Source organism: Cajanus cajan, chromosome 2 (assembly GCF_000230855.2).
Source record: "Cajanus cajan strain Asha chromosome 2, NIPB_CcT2T_4, whole genome shotgun sequence".
NCBI classification, from domain to species: Eukaryota; Viridiplantae; Streptophyta; class Magnoliopsida; order Fabales; family Fabaceae; genus Cajanus; species Cajanus cajan.
This window is the reverse complement of record NC_138518.1, coordinates 47,108,236-47,124,426: the sequence shown is the minus strand read 5'-3', so window position 1 is coordinate 47,124,426 and position 16,191 is coordinate 47,108,236. Positions and strand designations below refer to the sequence as shown.

Genomic DNA, 16,191 nt, shown 5'->3' with positions numbered 1-16,191 from the left:
ATTTCTACCTCTCGTTTGTCCTCCCTTCCTCTTCCCTGCATTAAAATCTTTCTTCTCGCCTCTCTACCTTTAAACCAATTAGACCCTAATAAACTAACACACCAACCACATATATCTTCATAAAAAGCAAAAGTAAAACATCAAGAATATTGATATTCAAGAATATATAAAACTGGGTTTTGGATTTGATAGCTGAAATGGCTTACATGTATTAAAACCATAGTTTATTAATCAGTTCTTCCCTGTTTTTTTTGCCTTACGCATTGCTCGAGTTATCTATACTAATAAGGACTTACCTGGTTTGCCAATTTTCGGACAAACTGGCCGATGTAAACCTGTGGAAATAATAGAGGAATGCCATGCAATACAATATTATTAGACAAATGTGAATCAAAACGTAATTCTTTGAAATACTGTACGAGCACGAAAAATATAACATTTTCCAGTGGCTATCTATATTAACTACTTAAAGCCATATGTCCCATGGCTGAAGGTATTATATAACCGGCGTAAAAGAAAAATTAGTAAAAGCATTCGCTTATGAAATTTACATTGCAGCTACTTAAAACAAGAGCCAGCAAACTACTACGAATTTACATTTTTCACCCTCAACCCCCACACAAGCTACATATAGAGAAAAAAAAAATGGAAAGTGTAATCAAATTAGAAAAAAAAATAAAAATGAAAGAAGTGAAATTACAAGATCACAATCAAATGCCTATTCTCTCCTATTATGCCAATCCCAGCTTCCCTTGATGCTTTATATTGGATGGAAGCCAAATGCAATTGATGGCACGTTCTTGCTTAAAGTCCTGTCAAAACGTTATAATATGAGCCAGGTTATCACATCAATGAGCCAGGTCCTCACTCCCAACACCAATGCTCGACTTGTCAATCGTGCGCACATTGTACTGTTCATATACTCTTGCCCGATTCTCAGCCCACCATTGTTCTGCTTGTTTCTCACTAAACCGCTTACGACTGCATTCACCAATGCAAAGGTTAATGTTTGAAATGCAAAATAGCTATCTTAATTGCTAGTAAGGCTTTCTTTTCCCATCATAAACAAAATAGAAGTATAAAAGCATTTGGGGACGAAATTGTTTGTCAAAGCTTACACCCTATGTATATCATACTTTACATGAGAAATTGCCAACACATTACACTCTTTCCAAAACACACTATTATTTTTGAAATTCATTGTCTCACTAAATATGTGGGTCTCATTTTTTATTTAGTGACTGTGACTCTTCTCACAATGATGAGACCAACATGAATTTCAACCAATAATAAAAAATGTGCTAGAATGTACTAGAGAATATATTGCTAGCATTCTTCTACATTACATTACCAAATTTTGGAGGTGAAGTTATGCAATTTGACACCAAAAAAAAATGTTAATAAAATAGACCACTCTATACCTGAAGCGAACTCTCTTAAGATCTATAACCCCTCCTGGTAGAGAGGTGAGAGTAATATATACACCAGGTTCATCTTGCTCAACCCATTCAGTCTCATTATCCTTTGTTTTGCTCCCATTTCTGCTAGTTGCATCTGATTGACTGTGTTTAATATGTCCTGCACTCCGGTTGGTGATGGTGGTTGATCCATTTGAAAGTAACTGGTTATTAGATCCAGTTGAGTCTGATTCTGGGCTTGTTGCTTGAATATTCAATCGATCAAAAGAAGCACTGGTAAGGTCATTGGAACCAGGATTTGAGCCAAATGAAGCAACAGAAGGTGGTGATCTGACATTCCTAGATGCTCCTACAGGCAGCCTCTCGGCCATGTCCTTCAACTATTCAGTGCAAGAAACAAAGACGTGTGATATTAGCGACACTAGTTCTGATACATGCTGTACAAATCCAAATTCATAAGACATCTGACTAAAATGGAAAATTGAAAATCCACCCGTTTAGTTTTTAGTTGACTTGCGCCCAACTGTAACTATTCAGGCTTTCACATTGTTAATTCAGTTAATATTATACTTCTAGTCCTAGACTTATTTTCATAAATTTAGAATATTAAATTTTGGTATAGTTATGTCAAATCAAAGCATAGGCGTCCGCTTTGTGACAATTTCCTCATTCTTGTGACCATTTAAGCATGTTTTCCAGAGGCTGGTCATTTATTCAAGATATACACTACTTGACCCCAAAGTTAGAATAGTACTTGCATGCAATTTTACTAGATATTATTTCTGATAAACAAAGGCAATTACAATATATAGACTTAGGCTCGTAACTACTTTCCTGGAATAAGCCTCTATTACAGGCAACAAATCACATTAATAATAGCAATAACATTTACTTTTGCTTCATGCGTGTGTGAGAGCTTCTAGCTGTCGTAGGAATATAGATTTTTATTAGTGACTTGAGGGCTACAGTTTCTACCTGGGCAGTGAGTGACTTGATCACTTCCTTTGCTGCTTTGCATTTGGCAGTTTCTTCGCTTGCAATTGCTATTGCTTCTTTTAACTGTTTAGTTGCTCTTTCCAACTCAACTTCTTGAAGCTGCGCTTTCCGAGTCAGGTTTTCAACCTAAAGGGGGATAAAAATTCATCAGGTTCACTACACGCAGATAGTCAGGAGATTTAATCCAAAGGTGTAGTTTAGAAAAATAAATGAACAGGAGAAGAAATAAAAGTGAGTTAAACATCTCATGGTAAGGGGCAATAAAATACAGATATTAGACATCTTGTACAACAAAATGGCCAACGGTTTATTAAAAAAAAAACATGATTGTCAAGTGATTAGAAGGAGCTTTTAAAACTGATTAATTGAACCTTGCAAAAAAGGTAAAGAAAAAAGTCTACTGTTAATTTCTGTATCAACTCATACTAAACAAAAACCAAGGAACAAAAAATTGGTATCACTAAGTATGAGCAGCTTTGATTACAGAACCATCTCTTTTGCTAAAATAAGGGCTTAAAGTACAGAAGCTGACCACCTAAAACTAGGGCTAGCAATGAGCCACACAGAGCCTGATGGATGTCGTGTGAATAAGCAGTCAGATTGAACTCAAGAAAAGATATGAAGGAGAGATTACAACAGAAAATGGTCAACTCCCTACCCCAGAGCTATGCTCCACAGAAAAATTATCCCTGCCCAAGATAGAAGCAGAATGGAATAACAGAGAAAAAAAATCATAGGCCTCAGTTTTACTCCTATAAGACTACCTCTCCACTATCGGTGCATCCCACACCACAACAGAAACATAACAAACCAGCCTGTATGGCCTAGTTTAGTCTATTTATTTTGTTTCCCTTTTATACATCTCTTCTAGAGTAAACCCTCCATATCCAAGGTCCATCTCCTTGGCTTGCAAGTAATGGACCTCTATCAGAGGCAAACCTGTAAAAGCTCAAGCTCAGGTCATATATACTAAACAAAGTCAAAATCTCAATTTTCAGACTCAGTTCATGAGCCTAGCTTATTGAGCTTATCACAAACAGAATCTTGTATGCCAGACCTCTTTGAAACAGTTGCATGCACACACTTCGATGTAACAATATTTGAAAAATAAAATTTACATGACAGTATTACATCTTTGCAGATACATTGAATTTTTATATAAATTATCTGGCTTATAAAATACTATCTATCTAAACCATTAACAGATAAAACAGCAAATAATGAAGTCAATAGCAATTAAATCTGCATCTAGCTAGCAACAATCAAAGCATGATAGCAACAATTGGTATAAAAACTTCATTCTTGCTTCTTTTTTTTCTTTCTCCCCATGGTAACTAAGGTCATTTTCTTCGGAGATATTCCACATTAAAAAAATATCCTTCAAAAGAGAATTAGAGAAACCTAGTTTGAATACAACAAAGGGTGCCAATGCCCACATTTGAGCTTGTTTATATTAAAATTCTATAAAATAAAATAAAAAATTCATTTCAGCATGGGAATACAACCTATCAATGAAAGCATAGGTTAAAATACCTGTGATCTTAATTTAATAACCTCCTGACTGAGGCTATCGTTGGTTCTCTTAGCATCATCCACAACTATCTTTGGGGATGCCAGTCCCCCAAGAGTGGGGGTTGGAGTAGTTGAACGTGGTGGACTAGTTCGTCTAGATATTGGGGATGTTGCCCGGGAAACAATTCTAGATCCAGGAACAGAAGCTGAAAAAAACTTTTTTGATGATCCAAAAACAGGATTAAATGATTTAGAAATATTCATTGTTCCCCATTGTGAACCTCCATTTGGAACAGGGGACACGCGGCTACTGTTGAATTCCAATTTTTTATTTTTCTTTGAAGATCTGCTGTCTACTTGTTTAAAGGATTCCATTGAAGAAAACCTGGCATGTTGATTATGAGATCTGGAATCCAATTTATCATCCTTACCAATAAACTCAAGTGACCCCTGATTAACACTTCCTCTTCTGCTCATAGAAGCCTGAGATGAAGAATCAGTTTCTGTAGTTTTCCTTATTTTATTAAAACAATTATCACAGACACGATAAGGTTTGTTGGGGTTTGGTGCCATTGAAGCCTTAACAGATTTCTTACTACTGCATGAATGACAAAAAACAAGTCCACAATTATAACAATTGTGGCGTTTTCTTTTGAAATTGAATGGCAGACGGCATCCAGAACACATGGACTGGTCAACACCAGATACCCACTTATGCAGGCATATGGCTGCAGTGAAATTTGTTCCACAAGCAATACTTTTTACTTGTTTGTCTTTCAGTGCTTCTACTAATGTTGGGGAGTTTCTATCATTAGTATCCCCATGGCCTAAACGACCATTTGCACCCTTCCCCCACGTGTAAACTTCAGTTCTTGAAGTTAACACCGCAACATGATATGCACCACAAGCTACCTCCTCAACAAAACTCTTCGAAAGCTTTCCTTCGACACGAGTTGGTAGCTTCCCATCAGCTTGAGTATTTCCTAACTGGCCATATACACAACTGCCCATTGTATAGACATGGCCTGATCTAGAAAGTGCAACAGTCATACTATGACCGCAGGCAACTTGACAAAAATTAGGTTCAACAAGAGCCACGACACAGGTTGGAACAAGTTTTGATTCCTTGTCACCATGCCCAAGTCGACCTTTGTCTCCATCACCCCATGTAAACAGCTTCCCGGAAGAGCAATTGCTGGAACTTGAATTTCCAACCATGACCTCCACAACAGCAGCAGTATGCCAGACACCACAAGCAGCCTGCACAGTTCGAAGACCCTTTAGGGACTCTATTTCCCTAGGCAAGGAAACACTTTTTCGGTCTCCATGACCCAGAACACCAAATGTACCATCACCAAAAGTAAATAATTGCCCAGCAGAGGTTACAACAGCAGTGTGCCATGGACCACAAGAAATGGATGAAACATGTATGCCCTCCAAAAGGCCATTTACTCTTTTGGGGACCCAGTGGCTCACCTGATTCCCATGCCCCAGAAGACCATAATTGTAAGTGCCATCACCCCATGTATAAAGATCACCAGAAAGTGTCACAGCACATGTATGGTACTCCCCACAAGCTACAAGTTCGATATTTGTATTACTTAGAGATTCAATAAGCTTTGGATGGGGAACATCAGAATCAACTCCATGCCCAAGCCTTCCTCCTGATTCTTCCCCCCAGGAAAAAATTTCACCTTGTTTGGTCACCAAGGCAGCATGTTTCCCACCACAAGCAATATTCTGTACGTCAAGAACTACTGCCGATTCCAAGGCTTTGGGCAACAGAGAATCCATTTTGACACCAAAATTACTCTCAACTTGGTGAGCTCCACCACCCAGTACACTATCACCTGTGCCTTCCCCCCAAATAAAAACATCCCCCAAGGCATCACCGTCATCATGGCCAGAACCTTGGCTAGATGAACTAACGGCACTTGATAGACTAACTCTAAAAGCATCCATAGGCATTGTCTTCATTTGACCATGCATGCTATCTGATCCTCCTGATGACACAGAGTGGAGTGAACCACTGGCTGAGTCTGGAGGGAAGAAACCCATTGGAGGAATAGGATAATAAACCACATCTGAAAATGCTTTATCCAAACCATTCTTAGGAGGGCTTTCATATGGGCTATGAAGGCGAAGATGATCCCCACTATCCTGCATATGGAAAATGAAAATCCTCTTAATAAACATCTTTAACTGAAATGTAGTCAAACAGGGAGAAAATACAAGGACACATAATATATTGATACCTTTTGCAAACTTTCATTACTACCAAATGGAGAATTCAAGGGAGAACTTCTGGTGTATGTTCGAGGACTATTAGCTTCAGATGGAATACCTTCACTTCTTGACTCTGGTCTCCACTTCCGGTGATGGCTGCGGGAAATTAATGCTTTCAATCCGCTGAACCAAACCTCAGCTTCATCCTTATCCTTGCAAATCTAGAAGAAAAGAATCAGATCACAAAATTATATTAAGCTTAAAAAAAATTAAAAATAAAAATAAAAATAAAAATAAAAATACACCAATAATGATCATAATATAAATTATATCTGTGCAATCAAAGCAGCAGGCCAAGCACAAATCCCCCAAAAGTGAAAAAAAAATTATGCATATACAGCTTGGAAAAAGTTTTCCATCTATAGATAGTGACTACATTATTTGATTAACCAAGCATCAATTTAATTTAACAAATAATCTATCCACAGTTAACCACAAATCTACCATACATTTCTGCCATCATCTGTTTTACAAATTTGTGATTGTAGGTAGATTATCAATTAAATTAATTTGATACTTTGTTAATTAAAAAATGGTTACCCAAGAATGGAAATAACATTTTTTTTCCTGTGCCCAATCTATGGGTCATTTTTCAAGAGGAGGGGAAAAGAAAGAGGAATATAGAAATTTATACCAAGTCTAGTGATCTATCATTATAAATGAGAGAAAATGACTGATATTCCTTCTCAGGCCGCGGATATCTCTGAAAGATTGGCTGAAAAAAAAGTAATGTTTAATCAGTCATAATGGATATAGATGAGAGAACCTTATCATATCTGATGAATTCACTGCAGATGCTCAAAGTCAAGAAGAAGGAACTCCAAATATATTTAAAATTATTAAATAAACCCATGCTCATGCTCACCGGAACAACATGACTGTGTACTGTATTTTTACATAAATGACAACTTATTAGAAAAGACAGCACAAAAGTACATCATCATGTATATAAATTCCTGGAAAGAAACAGCATAATAATTACTATTAGAAAATTACATAAATGATAGCAAGGGAAAGAGAAATCCATGACCCCAACAAATTAATCCTCAGTAGCTAGTAAATCATAATAAATCTGAAGTCTCTCCAGAAGGGAAACAAGATCAAAAAATTCCCATAAAGAGGTATATAATGGAAAAGTTTTAGAATAACAGAGCCAAGCCTCTTAGTAGAAGATGGATAGTGAATGACTCATATTTAATTATATATATATATATATATATATATATATATGTTGTGACTTGTGAGATCACAAAATGCATACATAAAATGAAAGCTTTTTTAAATGTACAAATTACACAATTATCTTAAAACAAATATTCATTAAAATATGAAATGACATGGTTGGCTAAATCAGAAACAGCAAAATGGTATCAATAATTTCCTTAACATTTTAAAATACATACCGTGCGTTGTCCAGATATAATCCTAGAAACATTATTTAGTTTAAGGCGCTTCTCTTCTTTCCCTGAGAACCATATCAAAACAGATTCGTCCTGAAAGCAATAGATAAATCAAATACTTCCAACTTTTGATAACCCAAAAATTATTGGAAGGAAAAAACAACTGTAAAAACTAAAAAATGGAAGCTGTCATGAACAAGTTATCCCAGAAACATAAGCTACCAGGTGAAGACCAATGAATAATTTTATTTCTCAGCCACACCCCCATCCAGGAGTGGTTTGGACTGAGGATCAAACTCCTAACCACTTGGTTGCCGAGGCTCTAATACTTTGCCAAGAACTAACTATCATAAAAACTAGAGAAATTAGGTGAGGACTCATGAATGGTTTTTATATCTAACACACTACCTCACTCCCAAGAGTCCTTAGGCATAAAGCATGGATAATGTACAAGCCCCCACCTACCCTATGCTGAAATTCTACTTTTATTTAAAAGTGCAGGAGTGTCAACGGTTGAAGTCCTGACTCCTGATCACTTGGCCATGGAGTCTACCATGTATGTCATCATGACTCAATTGTCTCAAAAGCTTACTGTTTAGCAAAACCATGTGAATGGTTTGATATTAAAGGTAATGCATAATAAACAATAAGCAATATTATAGCTATAACAAAACAAGCATGATACTAGAGATCAATGAAGTGTCAACAAGCAGATTTCTATAAATAGCACACTTAACCAAAGCATGCAGCATATCTTGATATAGTCAGTAAGGTAATATTGAATTTGCTTAAATCAAAATTTAATGAATATGGCCTTTGGCAAGACAAAGCATTTTATATTTGCATGAAGGATGTCTAACACAGATCCAATCAGTCTCATGATTGAGAAGTCCTTTCCCCGCCCTCCACTATGAATATTCTTGTGATGAAAACTATATTTCTGATAAACTTCAAGGCTCCCCATGGTTTCAAAAGGCAACTCTTCTGATAAACTACATTTCTCCCTACATCTTCCTTTTCAAGAAATGTTACAACTATTTATAGAATAAAATAATAAAAGCACAAAGAGAGTGAGGCTCTAAGTTTGTCTTTGAAAATAATACAGGGACAAAGTAATGGCAAACACATCTTACAAACAAAAGATGGAGATACACTTTCACAAGGACTAATCTATATGTACAGAAAAAGCAGCACAAAACTCACATTGGAAAGCCGAAAGGGACAGAACTTGGGCTTTCCTCTTCTTCCATACTTGAGCAAGTAAGCCCCTTTTTTTAAAGCAGTAATGGCCTGTAATTAAGACAAATAAAGAACCTCAATCAGTACGTATAGTCAGCACATATGGCAAGCACAATAGCATCCTGTGTGAAGTCTCAAATTCTGTCACACACAACAACAATAGATTGAATGCACATCAAACATCCTTTCGTATTAAAAAAGTCTATGAAATATTTAGCGCCCATAAGAAGCAGTCAAGCAGCTAGAAATTTTGAAAGAATTCTTTGACAACCATGGACCCATTAGTTTGGCAGAAATTGCTCCTTCTTATCCTGATTTGCTACTTAGCAGCATCTCCACAAGCAACGAAAGGACTCAAGCAGACAGGAAAATTCAAGAAGATGCACTTGCTCCCACTCTAAGCTACAACCTAAATACCACTATCAGAAATTAAAGAGCAAGAGATCCTTCGGTAATGTTCATCATCAACTTTATCCACTACAATGTTGAGCTCGTCAAATCATAAATAACCTAGTCAGATACAACAACGAAAGCCTTTTACCACCATGCAAGTTAAACAACATGAATCAAATGATGCCACTGTGTTCTGTACAAAACCAATTCTTCAACAATTCGACATACTTTTTAATCATTTCCCTTGGAATCAATCTTTCTTGGTCTACTTGTACGGTTATACATCTATTTATTAGGCTATTCTCCATCTAATCAGCACTTCTAATAGGAGCCACAATCAGTCCTCTTCTAACATGTTCAAACCATCCTAGACACGAGTCTACCAACTTTTCCTCAATAGAAGGCACTCCAACTTTCTCTCCAATATATTCATTCTTGGCATAAATAATCAAACATGCTACCAAAAATTTCCTGATTTTTTATTAATTGTGAAAGGTATGCTGGATGACAACAATTTTGTTTTAGTGTGTTCAATATTTGAGAGGCTTTGAACAAGCTCAAAAACTAATTCACTTGTATGCTATGGTTCATGGGAGACCATAAAATCAATGATTTGGTGCAGCTAGATGAGTTTAAATTAGGGTAAAATAAAACTTCCTCCCTATGTAGCATACCAGCTGCTATGGAAGCAATTTGGAGCCACAATAGGGCACTGCCACAATTTTTTGGGAGTCAGGGAACCCCAACACACTCCACTCCACTCCAGCACAATAGCTTTGGCTGCTATTGACTACTCTACCTAACATCAATATAAGAATAGTTGAATTAATATATAATTTGGTCCCAAAAAGGAAGCAACTTGTGTTGTTTTGATCCTTGAAAGTATACATCTATACAAATTGGTCCCCCAAAATGTCAACACCATAACAATTAAACAAGTTAGTGTGTGATAGCCTGTTTGTGGATTTCCCACTTTCGATGCACATTGAACGGGAAATCCACTCTCACAAAGCATTCATGTTCAACAGAAGGTAAGTGGATACAAACACACCTAAAATCCTTTTGTTAGTGACATGAAACAAAAGCAATGATGTCATTGATGTGTAATGTTACGTACACACACAGAATGTTATTTTCACACTAAATTGCTGACAATAAATCCACAAATGACATTATCAGTATGTAGACTGGAAAAGACTGAAATTTCACCCATTCTCCCAACGGAATATCTCTAATTTATGCATGTTAGAAATATAATATAAAATCATTCATGCATCTTTACCTAATATCTTAAGCTTTTGGGGTGGTTGATTCATGACTGGGTATCAAAGCCTCTATGACCAAGTGGTATAGAATTTAATCCTCATTGTCTCCCATTCTTCTAATAAAAAAGTTTAATTTGAGCCCAAGGTAGGCAAACCTATGCATAGTCCACACTTCAAGCCCAAAGAGCTCTTGCATGAGGAGACTTGGTAGTTAGAAATATAATTTAAAATCATTATGTGCCTTCACCTAATAGCTTAAGCTTTTGGATTGTTAGTTCATGAAAATGTAAATCCCCAAATCTCTCAAACCAAAGTGATAGGTTTATAACATCATTTGAGGATTCCATGTAAGAAATTTAGTTGGCAAATAATATTACACGTGTACCTAACATTCTACTTCAAAATTCCCGTAACATCTTAATAACATCAATAGACAGAAGAGGTAAGTTGTAATGAAGTTCAGAACTTGTCACTTTTGGGGACAAATTTGCAAAGAGAAGCACTTTTAAGTTTCAAAGACCAAAGCAACACAAACAGACACTTTTGAGGACCAAATTGAATATTAATTCAAGAAGTGTCTATACTTCATAGATACAAAAACAGGCCAGAGTTTCTGTAAACTTATCCAGAAGTATCTACAAAGAGAAAAATGCTCCTTCTACACTAACACGAAACCAGAATGTCCATGTTTAAACTTTTATGATCGGGAAAGCATGTTTTCTGATTCCATTTCCACATGTACATTCATTTTCCCAAATCACAAAAGATTGCAAGCAAGCCTCATACAACATACTACTGTCGCATTTCCAACCATTATTACTAAATACTAATGGCGACCAACATTTCCACTCACTGAACCGAATATCAGTTTTTACTCCTTCCCTACCATTCACAATTACAGAGATCAAACTAATAAGCATAATTACAAAGCATTTCTATATTGCAAGATGGTGTAGAACACACGTATTCGGTGTAGAATCAAACCCACTCATTACTAGCAAAAGGAAACCCAAAAAACTGACTTCAGATGATGATAAACCCCTACCTGGAACTTCAAGCAAATTAATGAACCAAACTTATACTTAACGGTCTTCCACTACAGTACTACCAAGTTATCATCATTTTTTGTTACATTTATTGACATTGTTTGAATTTTAAACAATAAATAATTAAAAACCTACTAAATATTACTTATCATTATATATATCAATAAATAAAATATTAAAAAAATTCGATTTGAATATAGTAGTCACGAACTAACCAATATACCTGCTCAATGTCTCTTTCAACGGGACCAGTTCTATTAAGATCCGAAGTCGTCGTCATCGTATCAGTGCGTGACATCACTCGAAACACAAAATTCAACACTCGGAAGAAACTATTCCCCAAATCCAAACACCAATTTCACACCCACTCACCCATTCTCGTGCCCGAACCCTTCCATTCACCCAAGCACGCTCCCAAACCCTCGCTAAACCCCGAATTCGCACACTCCAACGCCTCAAATTCTTCACCCGCGCCCAAATTCGAAACATCCACCATCATAACTCCAACTCGCACAATTATAGTAACTTCGCCGTCGTCACCACACCGGAAGCATCGCAATGCTTCGTAACTCCGCGCCGCCGTGCACGGCAACAGCTCCGGCGAACTCCGGCGCCGATCGGCACCGGAAGCAGCTTCTAGGACACGGAGGAACCACGCGATCGGAACTCTCTACGGATTCCGGCGAGTGAGGAATCGCCGAGCTCGGGGAAGTGCGGTGGAGAGAAAACTCAGCCGAGAAAGTGCGAGAAAATCGGAATGAGAAAATCTCCGGCAAAACTCTGATCTGATTGCGGAGCTGAAGAAGAGAGAGAAACTGTGTGAAGAGGAAAAACAAAAAAAGCATATAAAATAAAAATATATATATAAAAAAAATTGAGTGTGGTGTCTCTGATGGTGATAAGTGTTTGAGTGAGGAAAGGAAGTGGAAAACAAAGAAAAGGAAAGAAAAATAAGCGAAAGAGAAAGGAAATAATAAAAGTGAAGGGAGGGAGAAGATTGGGTTTGGTTTTGAGTTAAATTTCGAGTTTGCCACTGCGCTTTTCGTTTGGTTCCGCGATTTTGGCGTTTGGGTGTTAGAATATGGAGTGAGTGGGAAAGAAGTGGTTCGAATTGACTGTTACTTAAATTTTGAAAGAAATGGGTGAGGCTGTTCTAGTCGTTGTTGAGTGTATTTATTTAATGGTTATTCTCTTTTCTGTATATGATGACTAAGATTATATTTTTGTTTTTTATTGGTTTTGAAAGAAAACACAAATGGAAAAAAAAATTAATGTTATTTCTATATGTACCATTAACTTTAAACAATAAAAGAGAAAAATAATATGTAATGAGTGATAAAATGGAGAGAAATAAAAAAAATGTTATATGAATCGTAAGAATCACACAATTTAAATAAAAATATAATTAATATTTTGTTTGAATAACAATTATTTCTTGAATTTCTAATATAATTTTTATTTTTTTTGTTTTATTTATAATAAATTATAAAATATTTGTAAACTAATATTTTAGTCTGTGTAATGTTCATTGTGAAGTTATTTTCATATAATAAATAAATACTTTGTGTATATAAAAATTATATTATAATTAAAAAATTATAAATAATTTTTACTACATGAATTATATTAATTTTATGATAAATAATTTATACTATGATTAAAAATTATTTTTAACTGCCAATAATTTACTTTAAAAATAAAATTTAATTTGAAAATAAAAATGAAATGATAAAAGACAATAGTAATAATATAATTAATAAGAGGGTGAATGGTGACTCCAAGAAAGTGGGTCTGTTGTAGGGATGGCAACGGGGCGGGGTGGGTACGGGTTTCATGATATCCGTCCCGTTCTCGCAAGTTAAATTCGTCCTCATACCCGTCGGGTATAGATTTTCATCCTCATCTTCGTCCCCGTCGAGTATTGGGTATACCCGTACCCATATCCGTACCCGTCAATTTTTTTATTTTTTATTTTTTGTAAAAAAAATGATATTTTTAAATTATTTTTTTTATTATATTATAATTATAATTAGGTTATTTCTTTATCTCATATTATAATAAATAATTACACATAAAAAAAATATTTAAATTTTTTAATATAATTAAATTAAAAATGAATATTAAATTAAAAATGAGAACGGAAACGGGTATGGGTACGGGTACGGGGCGGGTAAGTACATACCTGCACCCATACTCGTACCCGATTTAATATATCGGGTTTTACCCATACCCGTACTCGTACCCGGTCAAACCGGGTATTCCCCGTCAAAGTCGGGATGAGTTCAGGTATTACCCGCGGGTACGGGTATATTTATCATCCCTAGTCTGATGAGATCTAAAATGTAGCCCTTATTCATCTACACTTTCAAACATGTTCCCTTTTGTTTGGTTCCTTCAAAGCAAAGAGTGAATTTGAAAATAGGATTCTTCACAAGTTACTCTTTCCTCACTTGAGAACTAATAAGATGCATCCCTCATTCAATCCCTTTCTATGTTTCTACTTTCTTAGTCTATGTTTATGCCTTTAGGGATAAGGAAATAGACTTCTTAAGATTGTTGTGCTCTCATTCAGTTAATGTAGAGTTTACTTCATTTGTAAAATACATGATAATTAAGAATATATGGTAAAATGGACCACAATCTTATTATATAAATAAAATTATGGAACGATTTTGATAAAGATGATGATTTCTAATAACTGTCATTTCTATGTATGAATTCTTGTAGAAGTTGCATTACTAATTGTGGATGTTTGGATGAAAATTTTCTAAAAATTGTATTATTGAAGAAAAACATCTAAAATCTCTATTATTAAAAAAAATCTCTAAATATATTATCATTCAATAAAACTAGTTTAGTTAATATATAAGTAGAATTTTATTGAAAAGATCATGTAAATAATATTAAATTTAATTGAAAAATAAAATTATATACATTTTTCATCAATATATGTAAAATAATATATTATAAGAGATAATATGTTGTGAAAAATTCTAAAACATATTTACGTTAACAAAAAAATTAAATATGCTCTCATTAAAATATTTTGTAGATTTCAAAAGATTTTGTAAGAATGTAATACATTTTTAAAATACTTTTATAATCAATATTTTATAATCAAAATAATTTAAATTTCAAGTTTTTCAAATTTTAAAATTTCTCATTTGAACATAATCTTGTGTTGGGATTGAGTAATTCAAGGGAGTAAATGCAACACAATGTTTTCATATATGTTTATTATTTGTTTTTGTGTTGATTTATGTCATTTTGAATTGCTAGTTGTGTTTAGTGGTTTGTTAGAAGTCAGAGGCTTAAAAATTCCTTGAGAATTAAACTTTTGTGAGTTGTGGTCTAATTTAACTAAGAACGGAAAGGGATATATAAGGAATTTTTGGAAATTGAAACTTCATAAGCTTCATTTCCAAAAAATTTATAGAGAGAAGTTAGAGATAGGAACTCTAAAATCAAGGGAGATTGTGTCTTCTTTTGATTTCCCCCAAGAGTATATATATCATTCCCTATAGCTGAGATCAAGTCTCAAAATTTTATTCAAGCTTGTGGAGCTTGAATTTTAAGGAGAAAACTTGACCCTAGAGGTTGCTCTTCCTCCTTTTTCCTTGATTTCTAGTTTCTACGAAGCTGATTAAGATAAAGAAATCTTATTTTTCATTCTTTAAAGTTGATTTATATTGTAATTGTTGTTGATCTACCAATCAGTGGCATAAATGTTCGATTTTGATGATAGTTGTTCATGCAAAGAAGTTGGGGTTTGGAAGGAGTTGAACCCAAAACCAAAAGATGTTAAATTTAGGTTGATTTATAAATGCATGTTGATTCTAAATCTAGATTTGTGTTATGTGAGTTGTTTAGAATTGTTTCCATGGATTAATGTTGTTTTTGGTGTTAGAATAAGTTGGAAAAGTGCATGCACTATAACACCTAAATCTTTCTAAATTTAATAGAAGAGTTTAAATTAATTAATTCAATTTTGGAATTAAATAAAAGGATTTTGTATAATGTGTATTTGGAAACTATATGTTTTATTATATTGTTTTGTTATGTTTTATTTTATTAAAAAAGAAAAGAGTTGGTTTTAAAACGGAAGGCTTTAAAAGTTAGGTCAGGTTTGACATTTCATGACAGTAGGGAGGAGATCACTAAGAGTTGTGCCATCTTCAACTAGCTTTCCTCGAAATAAATGAGAGTGGGTAATTTTACTCTAGGATGTCGATTATATGTTAAGTAGCAAGATTGGTCCCTAATCTCAATGTTGTTTATATGTGCTTTGTGACACCCTTACTACTCCAACACATATATTGTAATAATAAAACTAACAAATAAATTTTCATCTTCGGTAAAAGGGTTCACATAAAAACCTTCACAAATGTTCTTCAATATCCAAAATGATTGAAGATAAAAATTGGAAAGTAAAACTTAAGAGTTTACAAATTATTTTCAAAATAATAGATACAACTCCAATTCTATATAAAAAAATCCATGTTCTAGAGATCCTCTGCCCCGATGTCACAATACCAGAGCATACCCATAATTCAACTATTGACATTCTAGATGTCACTCATAGCTGGATCTTCCTCACCTAAAACATCCACAAATTGTATGGTGAGAAAAGAAAACA

General features: G+C 34.7%; 1 protein-coding gene across 1 annotated transcript; it reads right to left on the bottom strand.

The window, feature by feature from the left end:
• Positions 1 to 386: 386 nt before the first annotated feature.
• Positions 387 to 12,658, bottom strand: LOC109811663 (PH, RCC1 and FYVE domains-containing protein 1). Its single transcript, XM_020375459.3, has 9 exons — positions 11,779 to 12,658; positions 8,816 to 8,902; positions 7,616 to 7,705; positions 6,847 to 6,927; positions 6,182 to 6,373; positions 3,948 to 6,086; positions 2,394 to 2,540; positions 1,422 to 1,798; positions 387 to 981 (listed from the first exon to the last, which is right to left on the bottom strand). The coding sequence occupies exons 1-9, from the start codon at positions 11,851 to 11,853 to the stop codon at positions 849 to 851; spliced, it is 3,321 nt and encodes a 1,106-aa protein (XP_020231048.2). The 5' UTR covers positions 11,854 to 12,658; the 3' UTR covers positions 387 to 848.
• Between the last annotated feature and the right edge of the window lie 3,533 nt (positions 12,659 to 16,191).

Bases quoted from the DNA above. Each gene is read 5' to 3' on its own strand.
- LOC109811663 (XM_020375459.3), bottom strand. From the start codon at position 11,853: ATGTCACGCACTGATACGATGACGACGACTTCGGATCTTAATAGAACT. The intron at 6,087-6,181 runs GTATCAATATAT...TTCCATATGCAG, and splicing joins GTAATGAAAGTTTGCAAAAG to GATAGTGGGGATCATCTTCG. The intron at 1,799-2,393 runs GTAGAAACTGTA...TGCACTGAATAG, and splicing joins TCAAGTCACTCACTGCCCAG to TTGAAGGACATGGCCGAGAG.